The 18,476-nt window shown below is 52.9% G+C and overlaps 1 protein-coding gene across 1 annotated transcript; it reads right to left on the reverse strand.

The window, feature by feature from the left end:
• Window positions 1-1,221: 1,221 nt before the first annotated feature.
• Window positions 1,222-17,074, reverse strand: Insrr (insulin receptor related receptor). The gene is made up of 22 exons (XM_027393052.2): window positions 16,990-17,074; window positions 13,577-14,128; window positions 11,829-12,132; window positions 11,603-11,745; window positions 11,302-11,446; window positions 10,318-10,538; window positions 9,841-9,967; window positions 7,059-7,297; window positions 6,431-6,598; window positions 6,147-6,342; window positions 5,951-5,992; window positions 5,651-5,871; window positions 5,273-5,409; window positions 5,032-5,194; window positions 4,815-4,920; window positions 4,222-4,274; window positions 3,266-3,495; window positions 2,746-2,856; window positions 2,482-2,641; window positions 2,093-2,222; window positions 1,826-1,960; window positions 1,222-1,462 (listed from the first exon to the last, which is right to left on the reverse strand). Exons 1-22 carry the CDS (start codon window positions 17,072-17,074, stop codon window positions 1,222-1,224), a joined length of 3,909 nt encoding a protein of 1,302 aa, XP_027248853.2.
• Between the last annotated feature and the right edge of the window lie 1,402 nt (window positions 17,075-18,476).

Consider the following 18,476-nt stretch of genomic DNA (forward strand, 5'->3'; position numbering starts at 1 on the left):
CTGACTCCCTGTGCAACTTCAGCATCCTTTGAAGGCATACAGGACAGAAGGGGACATTCTGGCCTGCAAGAATAATCACACGGATCCTGAAACAGACCCTGCTCTAGAGTGTGTCCTTTGCCTTGGCTAGGGCACTAGTAGGGGCAGATACTGTCATTAGGGCCCCTCCTCCACTCCATGTTCTGGCCACTCAAGTCTGTCCTGTGGGCTTTTGGAAACCTGCCCATTGGTCAGATACAGCAATGGACGAATATAGCTAAGTGGGGATGACTGGCTGGTTCTGCTGAGAGGCGGGACACAGCGCGTTCTCTATGGATTCAGCCACTTCACTTCTCCATGACAATGCTATAATGATAACATTGTTCTGTGTCACTGTTGTGGCAATCCTGGCTGCTGAGGCCCTCGTGGAGGTAATGTTTCATAGCAGTATATTTTTCCTGTATTGCCACCTTAGGAAGGAGAAAGGAAGCCTATCCAGAGTCAACACTGTAGATGGAGAGGTAATGGGTTGCCTAGGACTAGAGTACAAACAGACCTCAGTATTTATTGTGTCTTCTCCAGTCTTTCCTGGAGGGGCTGGGCTGGGAGATGGGAGAGAGGAAGGTGAGGCTCTCACAGCCTTAGCATCCAGGGCTAGCAATCCGGGAGACAACTGGAGAGGGAAGATTTGCATTAAGGGATGCCCTTGAGGCAAAAGAGGGAAGGGCACCAAGCTTGAGCTCCCTGGGCAGAGGGGGGGGGGATTGAGGGCCAGTGGGAACCTACTTTCTCAGGGTCTTAGAGTTCCTGCTTTGTCCTGGTATGTGGGGCAGGGGGGAGGAGATGAACACAGGGGAAGGAAAGGGCAGTGATATGGATGCTTGTCTCCACTCCCCAAAGTGAGAAGAGAGATTTCCGGGCCTGCCTCTGGCCACTCGTTTGTTTCAAACTGTTGATGACCCAAAGATGGAGGGGGTGTGTCTTTGGACCCTGCCTTCAGTGGACTAGCTTCGTCAGTCTGGGCAGTGTCTCACTCCGAGTGCGGGACACTCCTCCCATGCTTTCCCACAGGCTAGCTCTGTGGGTCTGTTTAGATGCCCCCCTCTCTGGATCCTGTTCTCTGTTAAAGCCAGGCTAATTCTTGACCTGCCTGAGGGACACTTAGGATGAGAGGTGGACAGGGCCATAGGGTTCTGCCTTTTCTGCCCATGGGAGGCTGGTCAGGTGGAGAATGGGTGACCCTCAGTGTCCTGGGTTCCCATTTGGGGGCCTGTAGTCTGGAGCTCCATTTGAGGCTGGGGGGGAATCAGGCTCTGTCTCAGTAGACAGCGAGGAGGCCTGTCCCCGCTGGCACTCTGCGCTGTGGTAGAAGGAACAGAGTCGGAAAGAGGGCCGAAGCTCATCCTGTATGCGGCCCAGGATGTGGACGAAAGTCGGACGCAGGCGTGGGCTATGCTGCCAGCAGAGTCTCATCAGCTCCTGTCTGGTGAGGGTGAGGTGGGTTAGAGGGAGCCCAGACGCACCCCTGCCTCCCACACTAGGAGTATCAGTTGGTGGAAGAGAGGGACCGGAGGGGAATAAGTGAGGAATGTAGGTGAGTTAAGAGCTGTAGTAGCTTGGCGGTGGTGGTGTACGCCTTTAATCCAAAACACTCAGGAGGCAGAGGGAAGAGGATCTCTGTGAGTTTGAGGCCAGCCTGGTCTACCAAAAATACAAAATCAAAAACAAACAAACAAAAGAACTGAGAGTCCATGACTTAGAAGCCTTGGAGGAGTTGGGTTGGAATCAAGGGTGGTGAGCGCAGAGCAGAGAGGAAGGGAAGGGCAGCAGAGCAGGGACAACTCACAGCTGAAGTGGACAGTCCTCCAGTTCCTCCAGTGCTCCACCATCCATGACGAATTTGAGCACCTGTTCATTTGATAGACCCTGGTATGGCTGTTCAGCCAAGGTCACAATCTCCCAGAGCACCACACCGAAGGACCTGGAGGACACGAGGGACAGCCTGAATCCAGCACCCCTCTGACTGCTCAGCACCCCCGGTGAGAAGTGTCCCAGGTCCTTCCCAGATGCCACCCGCACATCCCTGGAGCCCTCTGCTCCTGCCAGATCCTACCAGACATCTGACTGAGTGGTGAAGATTCCATCTTTGAGGGACTCAGGAGCCATCCAGCGCACGGGCAGTAGTCCCTTTCCACCCTTTCGGTAGTAGTCTGTCTCGTACACATCCCGAGTCATCCCAAAGTCTGAAAAGTAAGAGTTTAGTGGCATGGGAGTCAGCACCAGTTCCCCTGGAAGTCAATCCCCAAACCTCTACCTCCAGTCTCTAAGCATCCTGTAATCAAGGATCCTGGAGGTCATCTCTGCTCTTGGACATGGAGACTGAGATTGGGGGCTGTGGGACTTGACTGTCAAGCCTGTGAGCCAGTCCTGGTCTCCTAGGGCTAACTTAGGGGGAGACTCTCTACCTTCAGGCTTCCCTCATCCACCTGGTACCCACTGTACCACCAATTTTGACGGTGAAATCCTGGGACACCATGCAGTTGCGGGCTGCCAGGTCCCGGTGCACAAACTTGTTGGCAGCAAGGTAGGCCATGCCATCTGCAATCTCGCCAGCCATCTGTATCATGTCACTGAGTGCTGGCTGTGGAAGGCCAGGGTTGTTCTACAGGCAAGAGAGGGCCTGGTGAAGGACTGCACCTCACCCACACCATGCCCAACTTCTCATTTCCTCGGCTTCAAATGGCTCAGGATCTCCCTTGTTCCAACCTCTGCCTCAGGTCTCAGAGATCGGAGATGGCTCTTGAGGTCCCCACGGGTCATTAATTCCATGATGACTAAAGTTGGCTGGCCCTGAGACACAACACCCAGGAGACGAACCTGGGATGACAAAGGTCTTTGTTGTAGATCTCTCTTTGATCCATGTAGCCTTGACCTTCTGTGATTATAACCTGACTCAGATGCCTAGCCTAACCTCACCCCTGCCACGACTGCAATCCTAATCCTGACCCAACAGTTACCCTGGCCTTAATTCTTAACCCTGATCATATCTGATTATGATCACAATCATGAACTTGGCCCAGCTCTGATCTTGATTCCAATCAAGACCCTTAATAACTCTCTAGACACCCAATACCATACCCCAACCTTGACTGATCTCAGCTCTAGACATGACTCTGTTCCTATTAGAATTTTAACTACAGTCTTAACTCTGACCTTGATAATACCCTGGCCTCATTTCAGACCCTTTCCCTCCTACAAATAACCTTTACCCTAGCTATGGCCTTACCACATGGTGACACTTGAATGCCTTCATGACAGAAGCTTCCTTGAGGAATTCAATTCGTTCTCGTGCACTGGCCAGCTCATTAACTGTCTTCAGGGCTACAGGTGTAGACTCCTCTCCAGCCTCAAGTCCTTGTGCCAGTCCCTCATAGACCATCCCAAAAGAGCCTTGGCCCAGCTCCCGGATGATGGCTATCTGTTCCCGAGGCACCTCCCACTCATCAGGGACATACACTGAGAGGAGATATGTGTCAGAGGGCAAGAGTGCCTCTCTCTAGAATGCCTTCACCTGCCTTGACTCTTCTATTTTTCTTAAAGCTATTATCCAACTTTAATATGAAAAGAACTACTTTTCTAAGGATCACACATGCTTCAACATCCAGGTAACTACAGATTCCATCAAGGCAGATCAAAAGCACCAGTGCCAATTTTATGTTGGCTTCCTCTGGAGAGAAAACAGTGAGCTGTTACTTTCAAATTAGTGCAGTTGTTCTCTGTGTGTATGTGTCTGCCTGTGTGTGATGAGCATGGGTGTGCAGGTATGCCTGCTGAGTGATTGCGTTGACATAGGATCTCCCCTGGAACTGGAAGCTCCATGCTTTGACTAGGCTGGGGTGGGGCATATTCTGGGATGTCCTTGCCTGTCTCTACAACCAATGCTGCAGGGGTTACAGGCATGCACAGCTTTTTATGTGGGTGCTGAATACAAACTTGGGTACTCATGCTTGCAAAGCAAGCACTTTTACCCACTGAGCCATCTTTCAAGCCATCACCTAGACCATCAAAGGCTACAAAGTCATTTAAGGTCCCCTTTTGAAACACAGCCCTGGAAGCACTGAAGTGCTTCCATTCTCTCCTGAAGTGCTCCATTCTCAAAGCCACCTTCTCCAAGAAGGCCCCTGGAACTCTGCTCTCCTGCTTGTGCCCCCTTTGCCGTGCCACCCATGGCCCTGGACTTACCGTGGGAAGCACTGAAATACTCTGGGTTCACAGACGTGTACAGGGTGCTGTTTCTGCAATGGGAGGTAATAGATCAAGAGGGGAAATGAACACACCAGGATTGTGGGGACCACATTTGCTCTGATTAGGGTGACCTCTGGGGAGTCCCAAGCACTTCCAAGCTGCCCAGGGTCTTAGTTCTGGGATCAAATCGGCTGGGAATAGGCAGATAGTGTATGGGGGGGGTCCTCTCTCAGTGGGCCCTCTTGTGCTCAGCCCCAGAGGGACTTGATGGCATCTGTACAGGCACATCCTAGGGTTCCCGCCTTTCTCTTTTCACAGAAAAAACAACTTCATTTTTTTCTCAGCTTGAGCTAAGGGTATGGTGACCATCAGTGCCCATGAGTCCACACCAAGGGACAGAACATTTCCAGGCTAACAAAAATGAATTGTTACCCTGGCTAAGAGGTATGTCTCCTCCATGCTTTCTGGGGAAAGTTATTGTCTTTAAGGAAGTCCTCTCTGTTGTCTAAACTATTACCCTCTGACTGTGCTGTCCCTGTGAGATGGCTAAGGGGGAGAAGAGGATGAAAATATGTGGGTTTTGTCCTTACCTCTTCTTGCTGTAGAAGAACGCAAGGGCAGCAAGCATGATGAGCAGCATGAACCCCACAGGAGTGACAGAGAGGAGGATGTGCAGTCTCCCAGCATCCTCTTCCTCTGGTGGTGGAGGGGGGGACGGATGGACAGGTCAGGGTGGAAGCTGCTTCTCTGGCAACACCAGAGAGTGGTGATGCGCAGGGCTGATGGTAGGAAGCAAGTCTATTTTACCTGGACCAGTGATGTAGAAGGCAACACCATCCGTCCAGGAGCCATTGCCAGCCAGTGAGGTGGCCCGGACTCTAGCAGAGTAGTTTCCAGGGGGCAGCAGAGCCAGCTGGACCCCACCAACTTTGGCATATCGAAGACGGGACACACAAAGCACTGTGGCCTCCTGCAGGCAGTACAGACAGCAGGCTGGGAAGGGGGCGGAGGTGTAGACCCAGACCTGGATAGAGTGCCTGGTACATACCTCTCCCAGGCGGCGGTACTTGATTTCATACTTGAGGATGAGTCCATTGGGGTCTGGTGGCTCAAGCCAATGCAAGACGACACTGCTTCTGCCAGCTGCCTTCCAGGCCACCTTCCCTGGGATGTCATCGGCCTCTCCTGCAGGAGAGGGCATCTGGCAAATAGGCCACAAGCAATTCCTCTTGTTCACATTCAAGCCCAGGCTAAACTGGGCCAAACTGGGAAGTTTGGAGAAGTTCCACAATCATGGGAACTGGGAAAGGTGAACAGAGCGAGGCTCTGAGATTAGTGGGAGGGCAAACCTGCTGGTTACACAGAGCACTGCCTGGGCAGTTCTTGGAGTCAGTAGTCCGGGCACAAGGTGTGAGGGGGCACCTACTATGTGGCATGGTGCGCGCAAAGACGAAGGTGGCCGCGCTGCAGCCTACAGTGTGTGCCGCGTGGTTGCAGGCATGGATGTCAATCCTGTATTCTGTGAAGTGCCGCAAGCCGCTCAGCACCGCTCGCTCCCGGGGAACCTTGTCCTCTTGAATCTCAAAATCCGAGCTGTTGTTCTCTTGTCTGAGAGGCCCAGCTTCCCGGCGGTGCCTCTCAGAGTCCCTGGAAACGGGATGGGTCAGAGCCATAAGGCCTGTTCCCAGAGGCCCATCTGGCGACCCCCGCTCCCGTCCCAGCTCACCTTTGGGGGCGCTTGTTGATGGATGTCACTTTCCATGGGGACCTGGGGAAACCAGGGGACCCTCTTAGTTCCTGTGCGCCCCGCCTCCAAATCCACCCACATCAAGGCCAGGCCCACACCATAATAGGCCACTCCCACAAAGTCCCACCCTCTCCAAGTACCGCCCCTCAGGCCCTCCCTCCCAACCAGGTCGCACTTCGGGATGGTGATGGCATGGTGTAGGAAGTTTTCAAACTTTTTCTGGAACGTGACCTCTTGCGTCTCCAGTGTAGGCAGGGCCTGACCAGGAGGTGAGTGTTGGCAAGGACAGCAGCCTTGCTCAGGTTCAGCCTCCAGCGCCGGGTCTTCACGGTCGAAGCGTGTGTCATGGCTGCTGGTGGGCAGCCGCAGACCTGTGGCCGCGGTGCAGAAGAGAGAAGTCAGGACAGTTGTCCACCTGCCACTACTGAGTACCCCGGGCCTGAGGTACCCCCAGCGAACCGCGGTGGCAGTAGTCATTGATGTAGAGGTCGCCGTCCTCTGCTAGCCGCTGCCACAGAACTAGGTAGTAGGTGACGTTTCCATTGCGCTGGACCGGCGGCTTCCAGCGCACCAGAAGGTGTGAAGAGGAGTTGGACGTCGAGATGACGTCTTGGGGCACTGTGGGTGCTGTGATTGTGAAGAGGGTGACACTCAGGGGTGGGGCCCCTTCCAAACACTGTGTGATGGTGAGCCCCTCTCTCTGGATCCACCTTCCTTTTTCAGAGGGATCTATGACTTTCAGCCCTCCTTCCCTAAAAATCATTCTGTCCTTTCTCTGTTCCAGAGGACAGGGTGGGTGAAACTGGGGGCTTCATTCACGGGAGGCAAGCACTCTCCCAGCTGAGCCGTGGCCCCAGCCCTGGGGAGGCAATATTGTTGTACAGAAGCACAGGATTCAGGATTTCGAGTTTACTCAGCTAACACAAGTCCAACCCCAGACTTCCCCAAGGCTCAGAAAATGCCCCAATTCTTCGTAGTGCGAGGAACCTGACTTCCTGTCCTTTAGGGTGCCCCAGCCTCTCTGTGTCTGTGTGCCTCCATCTTCTTTACCAGGGTCAGGCATCTCATTCTGGAGCCCTCAGCTCACCTGCAGGCAATGTTCGGAGGTAGACAATGGGGCTCTGGGCTCCTTGATGGGGGCTGTCCTCAGCGGTGGTCAGTGTGATGGCCCGCACAAACACGGCATACTGTGTCCAGGGCTTAAGGGGGGCTAGGGTCACCCCTGGCTCTTGGGTACGGCTGAGGGGTAGTTCCACATCCAACAGGTTCCAGCTCTGGGTTCCACATGCATCTGGACCCACATGCTCTGTGGCGTTCTGGAATGGGCTGGATACCCCACCCCCAGTGCTGGGGGATGACTCAGGCCCATCTCTGAGCTCTAGCATCCCCCACCACTATGCAGGACTGTCATAGCCATTTCCCCAGTATGCATGTGAGCACAGATGTTAACCCCACCCACCCTGTGGGGCTTATGATCCTTCCACACATCACAAACTGTAATGGAATACCCCTCATCCTTACGAGGGATTATTGAGCTTTTGGCCTAATGAGGATAGAAAAAAAGGTTTGAACTGTATTAAAACAAAACCTAAGCCTGGCTTTAATCCTAGTACTTGGGAGGCAGAGGCAGGCAGGTCTCTGTGAGTTCAAGGCCAGCCTGGTCTACTGAGTGAGTGCCAGGACAGCTAAGGCTGTTACACAGAGAACCCTATCTCAAGAAACCAAACCAAACTAAACCAACCAACCAACCAAAAAAAAACAAACAAAAACCCCTCTAGAAATTGGGTATGGGCAAACAATCAGATCACTCTCATTTCCAGTGAGGTTATGGGGAGCCAGGACCAGGAGAGCACTCTTTTGCTGAGGGCAGAACAATCTACTTTTGTTTTGTTTGTTCTGTTTTAATGTATATTTCCAAGTAGCCCAGTCTAGTCTTGAATCTGCCCTCCTACTTTGGCCTCCTGAATGTTTGCTGTGATTATAGGTCTGCACCACCACTCCCAATGAGCAGAGCATCTTAGCCAAGGTCCCTGAATGGACTATTGAAGTCTATGAACCTCCAAGACTACAGACACAGCTCTGCATGTGTTTGTGTTTCTAGAAATGCCTATACAACTTCCTATGTAGACCAGGCTAGCTTCAAACTTCCTGAAGTGTGTCCCATGAGCCATCAGCCTCAACAGTTAGGAGCTTATTAGAAATGCAGGTTCAGGGCTGAAGAGATGGCCCAAAGGTTAAGAGCAGAGGTCTTGAGTTCAATTCCCAGCAACCACATGGTGGTTCACAACCATCTACAATGAGATCTAGTGCCCTCTTCTGGCATGTAGGAATACACGCAGGCAGAGCACTGTATAAATAAATCTTTAAGAAAAGAAAGACATGCAGGTTCACAGGCCTTGCCTGACTTTAACCAACTCAGGCAACCAGGGTGAAGCCCAGGAATCAATATTTAACACACACTTCATTTCCCCATATTAGACATTCTCGTGCCATTGAGACCCAGGAGAGCCTGGGCCAGTTGAGCGCCCTGCTTCTGTGGGCTCCCTGCATGTTTCCAGTTAGACCTCTCAGTTCCAGTGTGCAGGAAGCACCTCCATCATTGGTCTGTGCAGACCCTGTCTCTCAAGGAAAGCACTTCTCACTCCCCACTTCTGACCATCAACAATCCATTTCTCTCTTCTAAGAGAATCTCTTGATCTTGTTCTCACTCTTGCCCTGGTTCTGGGGATGGAACCAGGGCCTCTCATGCTAGGCAAGCATCCCACCACTGAGCTCCACACCCAGTCCTTCTAGTTTTTGTTTTGAGACAGGCTCTTACTAGGTGGACTATGCAGGCCTTGAATTTAGGGTTCTATTGTCTTAGCCTCCTTCATGCTGTTCATAGAATTCTGCCAAAGGCTTGGCTGGGATACTTGTCGTTGACTCTTAGACTTGATTTAGGAGAAGTCCTCCTTGTGGTACCTCTCTTGCTAAAGTCAGTCCACTGTCTCCAAAGAAATGGCCCGTTCCTGGCTGGAGTGTAGCACAACACCCTTTGACCCTCAGTACCACATAAGCAGGGTATGGTATGCACTTCACAAATCCTATCGCTTGGGGGTTGAAAGCAGGAGGATAAGTTCAAAGAGTTTGACCAGCCAGGATATATAAGACCCTGTTAAGAAAAAGAAAGGGCTGGCCAGTGGTGGTGCACACCTTTAATTCCAACACTTGGAGGCAGAGGCAGGCGGATCTCTGTGAGTTTGAGGACAGTCTGTTCTACAGAAAGTTCAGGGACAGCCATGGCTACATCATGAGACACTGTCTTATTTGGTGGGGGGGAGAAGGAAGGAAGAAAACACGGAAGAGAGGGGGAGGGGAGGTGGGAAGGGGGAGGGGGAAAGTTCCTTCTCTTCTCCCTCTTTGAACTTTAATGAAATGTTGGTAAAAATGCTCATAAAAGTGGCCAGATTAGTGGGTATTTCCCAGACCGCTGCCGGGGCAAGAGCATGTGGTCAGCAGAGAACGTTAGCACAGTGAATTGAAGCTTAATTAGCCAAGCTTTCCTAGCAGAACGATCTCCTGGGCTCTCAGAAACCCTGCTGTCCTCTTAATTTCACTTGCCGAGGGGAAACTGAGGCATGGAGGTGAGACAGATTCAGGCTGGATGTGACTTGGGGGTCTAGCTTTCAGGCTCTCCGTAACTCAACTGGGTTCTGCGTAGCACGCATGCCTGGAATACCAGCATTCTTGGAGGCTGGCATACAGGCAGGGGAATCTTAGAGAGTTGGAAGCTAGTTTACATAGTGAGACCCTGTCTCAAGGGAAAATAAATAAAAACAAACAAACGAATAAATGAGGGCGCTCCGTCTGACACCACTCTCTCTACTCACGACTCCTTGTAATAGACGATGAAACTGAGCAGGTCCCGGGCCTCCAGTGGCTCATAGCGCTCCCAGCGCAGCAGGATGCGGTCGGCCTCAGTCAGGTTGAACACAAAGCGCAGAGTGCGAGTCTGGCCTGGGTAGGGCAAAATGCTCATGCGGACACTGGCCCCACCGCTGCTCACTCCCTTGGGTGACCCTTTCAGTGTTTCAGCGTGTGTGTGTGTGTGAGTGTGTGTGTGTGTGTGTGTGTGTGTGTGTGAAAGCCAATTAGGCTCTTTGAGGCAGGTGGGGGGGTTCCCTCAGGTGCCCACTTCCCATCATGCCTAAGCCTCTCCAGAGCTCCCCTAATGCGAGACATTGGAAAAACAAATCCAAGAGCTCTGCAGATTAACCTCTGCCTTTCCTTGGGGCTGGCTCCAGGTAAAGCTTCACTGGGAAACAACAGCTGTGCTCCTTGACCAAACACCAAGTCCCAGGGATTGCATGCTTTGTTTTGCAAACCGTGCTCTTGCCTGGCATCAGTCTCAGCTTTGCTCTGCCGTCCTCTGGTCCCGGTCACATCCTCCAGTTGGTATATGTGCTCCAAGCAGAGGCGTGGATTGAAGGCGAAGTACATTTTGCCCACAGGAATGGTGAGTCCCGCGGCCACCCAGGACCCCAACTGTTGCAGGTTCTGGTTGTCCAACACGTAGAGAGTGTAGTTCCTAGAGAAAGGTGGGTGCCATGCTATGCAAGGTGGCAGGGGCTGGGGCAGGAGAGGGGCTGGCTCACGGGTTCCCCTGCAGAGGCTGCACTGGGCATAGGTATAATCTGCAGTCCATTCCCATCCACAAGGGAATTCAGGGGCACCCCCTGATGTCCTGAAATTCACCCACCCTCCCTCTGCCCACCTCGCCGGTGAAGCTGGGGCAGCAGTTTGTCTCCTCCATCCTTCATCTCACTTTAACAGCACTGGCTGTGGGGACACAGAAGCTAAGCCTGGCCAGCTTGGCTATGGGCGCCCCTAGGGGCACATAATAATATGCCAGGAGACAGAAAAAGCCACAGGGAACCACTTCACTGATGACAATTTTTATTTTGAAAAATACTGGCTCACTTCGTGAGCAGGGTGTGGTTGCTAGGTGGTAAGAATGGTTTCACACCCAGCCTGGTTCACTTGGCAACAGAACTGATCGGGTGCTGCGATCACAGCCCATCGTGAGGGAACAGCATAAAACTAGTGTTTCATGTACTGTGTTCTAGTCACTGTTTAAAGCACTTGATACACAGCAGCATAAGTGACAATCATAATTCTAGAGCACAAGCTTCATTTTAGGGATGGAAAACCCGAGGACCAGAGAAGTTAAGTAACTTCCAAATGCACACAGCCAGTAACCAGCAAACTAATTCCAGAATCTATTTTCTTCATCATTGTTCCAAGAATGCTGAGGAAAAGGGGGTTGGTCAACGTGATTTCTGACCCCTTACCCATCCACCATGGAATCTCCCCGGATTAGTTTGAGGTTCTTGAAAAAGCCCAGGGACACGAGTGCAAAAGAGTGCTTGATTTTGAGGAAGCCGGTGATGGTCTCCACCAGCCCCAGGTTGCGTTGAAGCTCTGGTTCCAGGTTGTCTGGGGATGAGGAAGATAGGACTGGAGCTGGGTCAGGGAAGGTGATGGGTCCACAGGGCAGGGAGCTGGAGGGACAGAGGGATAGGACCCTGGATGAGGGGAAGCCATGCATAGCCTATCCTTAGGAGGGAGGGTGTGGTCAGGAGGAGTACTGACAGCCTTGGCGAAGGTTGAGGATGAGGCTCCCCTCCACATGGGTGCAGCCCACCAGGTCCTGTGTGGCTTGGACAGAGTCGATGGTCTTTGTGCCAACCTTGCACTCCTTGGGGCACAGTCCCTCACACTTGTGGCAGAAAATGCTGGCAGGACAAGCAGATAGCCTAAGCCTTGGGCCAATGGAACTGCTCAGACCTCCCAACAGCCCCAAGAGTATCCCCCTCACCTGCTGCCATTACGGGTGAAGCCTGGAGGGCATTGAGCTAGGCAGCTGCCCTGGTAGATGCCAAAGGCGGCGGTGCGGCCAGGTACCTCACGCAGATGAGCGCAGACCTCAGCGGTGACACAGCGCCAGGACTCATATTGGTAGGTGCCTGGAGGGCAGGCTCGGAGGCAGGCTCCTTGGAAGTAGAGGTGGCGGCAGGCTACACAGGCACGAGAGTCTTCAGGCTGGCTGCAGCCCCCCAGACATTCACTGTGGCAGCACTCACCTCGTGGTGTGCAGGCCAGCCCATGGGGGCAGGGACACACTGCGGGCAGAGGGCTATTAGACCTTACCCACCCCTCGGCAACCCCTCAGTGATGCCCCTTCCCAACCCTGGCCCACCCCATCTGGAAGTGACCTTCTCAGGACCATGAACTCTGATTCAGGTTACACTCCTGACTTTGTTTCCTGCATCATGGATGCCTGAAGGCAAGCATGGGGCCTCTGTCTGTGCTCCACCTCGACAGTTTCAGAACTTAAGTTGGCCTGTATTACAATCCCAGCACTTGGGGGGCAGAAACTGGTGGATCTCTGTGAGTGTGAGGCTAGCCTGGTCTACAAAGTGAGTTCCAGTCCAGTCTACATAGACAGACCTTCTCTCAGAAAAAAAGAAAAAAGAGGGTCTCGGAACTCAGGATGGAGCCATGACCTTGTCCATCAGGGTTGCTGCTCTGCAGCCTGCTGTCCTGTCTAGGCTGTCCTGTGGTGACTTGGTATGGTGCCAAGGGGAACCAGCTGGCCACTCCTGATCAGCTAGGCCAGGGCAAGGTGGGTCCAGCCAGGGCCTGTTGACATGGTACACAAATTGAGAGGACATGTAGCAGCTGTGTTTACAGCCAACAGGGAGACAGCCCACTGCTGATACAGCAGGGATCTGGTTATTCACCTGCTCTGAGTTGAGGCTAGAGGTGAGGGGACAAACCTTGGGCTAGAGGAGCCCAGGTCTGCTCCTCGCCTCTGGAAGGTCTTACTTAGCTCTCCACTTTGTCCATCACATTCCTTCTGCCCCCACGAGTGTACTTCCTGCTTCCTTGTCTACCCAAGTCTTTCCATCCCTCCCCTTCCTTTCTGTCCTCAATATCTCATCTCTCAGCCTCACTGCTACCAGTTCACCCCTTGATAACATGGACCGAGACCACTTTCCCTGGGAGCACAGAACTGATATTATGGTCCTGGCTCTGTTCTGATGCTGTGCAGGCTCCTACCCACTCCCTGTCACCACTCAGAGGAGACAGAGGCAGAGATGCTGGGTGAGCCTGGCTAGTGAGCAGAGGTCAACCCAGGCCGCCTGGCTGCATCCTTGGCAACTGCTTCAGAAGACAGTTTCTCGGGCTGACTTCTGTCCACTTGTGTCTACCCTCTTCCCCAACCCCTCCTTACCTACTCTGTGCCTGGCTAATGCCATGTCAATTATTTAATTTCTCTGAGTTTCAGTTTCCTTCCCTATAAAATGGGATAAGGAGGGTACCTGTCCCATAGGAAGGGCAATAATTTAAAAACAATGGCAGCAAGCCAGGCATATACATGTAATCCCAGCACTTAGGAGACAGAGACAGAAGAATTAGGTGTTTAAGGCCAACCTCAGCCACGTGTCAAGTTTCAGGCTAGCCTGGGCTATATTATATGTTGGCTCAAAAACCAAACAATGACAAAAGGTGGGACAGCCTTGCCTCCCTGTGGCTACAGCCATGTTCTGTGCAAGTGCCCACCTCTCTGACAGTGGCTGGAGGTCCAGCACCTGTAGTCAGTGTGCCCACTGAAGGTGGTTCTTGCACAGGGCTCACCAGCAGCACCCAGCACACCAGGGCACACATCAGCACACTCTTCGCCCAGCTTGTTCCCTACAATGTGGTTGGCGCCAGGCACAGGCTGCAACAGGCCCCAGTCGATGGTGGAGAGGTGGCAGAGTTCCTGGTTCTTCTCCACACGCACAGCCCCACGCAGCACGGCCCCAAGTGATGGCAGCCCGACATCCCGTAGGTGGGGCATCTCAAAGATGATGAGGGCATAGCCCAGGAAGAGGCGTGCACCTCGGATCACAGCAAGGTTGGGGAAGAGATCTCGAAGGCTCTCCAGGCCATAGACTCTGAACAGCAGCAGGTAGTCTGTGACCTGGGTAAGGCGTGGGAAGCTGAGGCCTCGGAAGTCCTCTCCAGTGGCAGCAAACATGAGAAGGATCTGTAGGTGGCCCTCTACCACGCTGCAGTTCTCTAGCCGGCGAAGCTCTGTCACCTCGGAGCGGATATCCAGGCTGGGGCACACTGTAGGCACATTGGGCAGGTGCATGAGTACAGTGCAGATCAAGAGCCCTGTCCCAGCAGCTCTGGTGGCGGGGCAGCACACTGGTCAGAGGACGCAGAGCAGAGGGTACCAAGCTGTGCTCTCACGAAGAGCTGCCCCCTCCCAAAAAGCCAGTCAGACTCCTGGCTTAGGGTCTTTGTGCTTTTTATTCCTATAAATAGGAAATGTCCCCTTACATGGCTTCCTCGCCTCCTAAAATCACCTCAATGAAGACTTCTCCCACTATCTTGCTTAAACCCATCTTTCCCTGCTCTTTTCATGTGGTCAGTGCCCGTTGGGCCACATCACCAGCCCATGGTGTTTGGAGATAGGATCTTACTGTGTAGTTCTGGTAGCCTGGAACTATGTCTTTTTGCCTCAGTTTCTTGAGTCTGTGTACCACACCCGATTTCCCTGTGACTCTCAACTAATGTACATGGGATTTGCTTATTTCTTTTGCTTATTGCAAGCCTCACGAGGGCAGGGATTTTTGTTTAACTCGTTGTTATATCCTAGTTCACCTGTAGTGCCTGAGGTGAGATTGGTGCTCAGTGGATGTCTCAGAAAATGAATGCACACCATGCCAGGGAAGAAGTGAGGACCGAGGAAGCGAGTGCTGAGCACTGAGCTTCTGTCCCTATGCTCAGGGATCCAGCCCCCTGGGACCTAAATCTTTACTGCTTTTGAAGGGACATTCCATGGTCCTCCTTACCCATGGTCCTCATTCACTTCCTCAGCCCAACATTCTGGGGTGTAGACAAGCTAGTCCCCAGTCACCTCTCCAGCCTCAGACCCAGAAAGGCTCCTTAGGTCTTTGGCCTGCAATCCTGGGGCCTGGCGTCCTTTCCATAGTGCCCTGGCCCTTTAGGAGAAATTACTTTCCCTTTAGGAGAAATTACCCTGAGTTCAGCAGGAATACCTGTGGTGCTTTCCAACACGGACATATCCATCCAACATATCCATCCTTCTCTTCAAAGTTCTGGCGGTTCTAAGTCATGTTTGCACACCCCATGGTCCCAGTTCAGGGCTGGAACCTCTGGTTCCTCGGGGCCTATGGGTCATGAGCATCTGGATCCCAAATCTACCCTTTTCTTTGGGACCCAGTCCATTTTTGCCTTTCTGTTCTCAAGGCCTTCAGGCTAATTTCCCTATAGGGGCTGGATGCTTGCCCCTACTTGCTCCTAAGGAGAGCTTGCAGGTCTTCATAGAAGACACAAGTCTGAATGCTTCAGTTTGACACCCAGGCATGTTTCCTCTCTCCTCATCTGGACCTCTAGAAATGGTACCACACCCCACATTCTCCTATACAGGCCAGCCCTGTCCCTGGCTCAGGGCTTGTCAAGGATGATTGGGATAGGTTGGGGGACAGGAAAGCCTCGCTCCCTGTCCCTTCTCTCTGAGGTCTCTGCTTGATTGGCCAGCTGTTGGACGTGTGCGTGCGCACACGCCCTCATGCTTGTGCACACACTAGGCAAGGCAGGTACATACACAAAAAAGATGAGAAGGAAAAACACTTCTGTTCCCTCCTTGAAAGCCAATTAGGCTCTTTGAGGCAGGTGGGGGGGTTCCCTCAGGTGCCCACTTCCCATCATGCCTAAGCCTCTCCAGAGCTCCCCTAATGCGAGACATTGGAAAAACAAATCCAAGAGCTCTGCAGATTAACCTCTGCCTTTCCTTGGGGCTGGCTCCAGGTAAAGCTTCACTGGGAAACAACAGCTGTGCTCCTTGACCAAACACCAAGTCCCAGGGATTGCATGCTTTGTTTTGCAAACCGTGCTCTTGCCTGGCATCAGTGGCAGTGTCCTGGCACAGAGGGGCAGGGGTAGGGTGCTCAGGCAGATCATGATGCATTGCAAATCTTCTGCAATTGGCCCCTTTCAGAAGGCACCTTCCCCAGCCCATGTACAGGAAAGGGAGCCCCTGCCTTGATCTTGGAAGCCCCCACTTAGAAGAGATTCCTGAGACCCTTCATACTTCCAGAGTGCTGAATTCCTAAGCAACCTCTGTGTGGAGGACAAAGGCAGAGTAGATGAGGGAGGGGTACACTTAATCTTTCCTGTTCGGCTGCTTCCATTTCCCATGAAGCCCCTGGAAATCCTCTGAGGGCAGTTTGGTCTGCATAGTCCCCCTCACACTTCCTGATGCCCTTGGTGGGAAATGTGTATCAGGGGAACATCACTGAGTCACACAGGAGAGGCAGCCCTTCTGCTCATAGTGGGTAAATCCCTAGGGTGGGGGGCATGGACTAAAATGCCTGGGGTGCTAGAGCTCAGGACCTGCTCCAGGGCTGCCTCTCCAGTCTCTGAACTGCCTATCGACATAATGTATCAAGTTGCTTAATAATGCCTGGTGTTCAGCTGTTGGTCCCAGCCTACCCCTTATCATTCAGTGGCCCTAGAAAAGACCTCTAATTCTCTCAGTCTCGTTTTGGTTCAAATTTAGACTTTACTAGGATCATGGTTTCACAAACAGCAATGGCTTGTAGAACATCTGTTCATTCCGTTTCTAACTCCTTAACTCTTAGCGAGCTGAGAGGGGGGAAAAACTTTTCATATAACAGTTCTTCTTTTTTTTTTTTCCTGGTGAAAAGTCCTTTTGAGGGCTAATCCTCGTCTTCTAGTTCCAATAAATACTAAGTAGAAGTCAGAGGGGGTGGCGCACGCCTTTAGTCCCAGCAGAGGCAGGTGGATCTTTAAAGGCCAGCCTGGTCTACAGAGTGAGTTTTAGGATGGCCAAGGCTACACAGAGATAACTCTGTCTCGGAAAAAAACCCAAAACAAAGACTAAGTAGAAGTGTTCCGGAAGGGAGGTGGGGGTTGGAAAGACGTTGCTGAGGACTCACCCTCTAGTGTGTCCAGACCAGATCCCAAGGACAGCAGGCTCATAAGCAAGTGTACTCTCCAGTGCCACAGAGCAGGCACTGCCATCATCTCAGCCCCGAGTGTCCTCCAGGTGTCCTCCAGGGAGAAAGGGTCTCATGAGTTGCAGACCCAGGTTCCGGGGTTGGGGGTGGGGCACAGGGGCAAAGGGATTAGAAATCCCAAGTAGAGACAGCGAGAGACAGAGGAAACAAAGCCTGTGCCAGAGACGGAGGCTGCAACAGAGGGAGATGGAACAGGAGCAGGAGAGCCTCAGAGAGGCCTCCAGAGGGAGAAATTGACCCAGGATTCAGAACTCGAAGGTCCAGGGGCCAGACGGTCCCAATAGGAGACGGAGCGAAAGCCCCAGGAGCGCCCGGGGGATGGCGGCGGGGGTCCAGAGGCTCGCAGGACCCCACCCCGAGTCTCCGCGGACCTCCCGGGCATACACAGACTTGCAACCTCTGCCGGCCGGCCGCAGCTTCTGGGGCTGCAACGCAGGGACCTCACCCAACTCCCGCCCTTTCCAGAAACCGATTGGTTTGTGCCGACTTATCTGTTCTCTGCGCCCCTCCCACAAAGTCAAGTAAAAATATTTAGCCTGACAACTGAGGGAGGTGGGGGACAGATGTGTTGGGGGAAATAAGGCCAAAATACCGAAGGGGTTGGGGGCCAAGAACTGAGCTCCCAACTGAATCTTGGCGGCGTCTCTCTCCCACCTCTGGCACCGCCTCTGCTCGCTGCAGACCTGGAGGCGGCGAGCCAGCGACTGGGCGCCCTGGTCTGAGGAGCGGAGGTTCTGGAGTCCAACAGGTGTTTTGACACCCTAGAGGGTAACTTCTCGCAGGCTGGACAGGTCGCATAGTCCGCTTGTGGAACCTGAAGATCTCAGACCTTCGCCTCTAGCAGCCCCCGCACCCCCCAGCCTCCTGAGGCCACTTTGACCATAACCCCTTGCCGCGGGGCGCGTCCCTGCCAAGTCCCTTTGTGAGATTCCTCCTTCGTTTGGTTACTTTTAAGAACTCGGGATGTTTGGTGTGTCTCTGTATGCTCTGTGTATACTCTGTGTACTCGTTTGAAGACACTCGAGGGACTATTCATGCTGGGACCTGGAGCAGAAAGCTAACTGCCACTAAGACTATCTATCCTTCACTGGTTAGCTGGGTCCTACATACTTCGGTCACTCCCAGAGCCCACCTGTCTGTCCCCTCTTAAGCGTGAGACTTGCATACACCCCTTTAACCCCAGCGCTCGGGAGGCGGAGGCTGGCGGATCTCTGTGAGTTCGAGGCCAGCCTGGTCTACAAGAGCTAGTTCCAGGATAGGCTGCAAAGCTGCTGAGAAACCCTGTCTCGAAAAACCAAAACCAAACCAAACAAAAACAAAAACCACCACCACCAACAACAAAACAAAAAAGTGTGAGACTTAATAGACTTGCAGCCAGGAAGGCCAATGCGCGACACCTGCCCTTT

This window comes from Cricetulus griseus (assembly GCF_003668045.3).
Source record: "Cricetulus griseus strain 17A/GY chromosome 1 unlocalized genomic scaffold, alternate assembly CriGri-PICRH-1.0 chr1_0, whole genome shotgun sequence".
NCBI classification, from domain to species: Eukaryota; Metazoa; Chordata; class Mammalia; order Rodentia; family Cricetidae; genus Cricetulus; species Cricetulus griseus.

Excerpts from the sequence above, each read along its gene's own strand:
- Insrr (XM_027393052.2), bottom strand. The coding sequence starts at position 17,074 with ATGGCAGTGCCTGCTCTGTGGCACTGGAGAGTACACTTGCTTATGAGC. Across the intron at positions 14,129-16,989 it reads TGGTCTGGACACACTAGAGG|TGTGCCCCAGCCTGGATATC; the intron begins GTGAGTCCTCAG and ends ATGTGCCTACAG. Across the intron at positions 12,133-13,576 it reads CTCCAGCCACTGTCAGAGAG|TGTGTCCCTGCCCCCATGGG; the intron begins GTGGGCACTTGC and ends CTCTGCCCGCAG.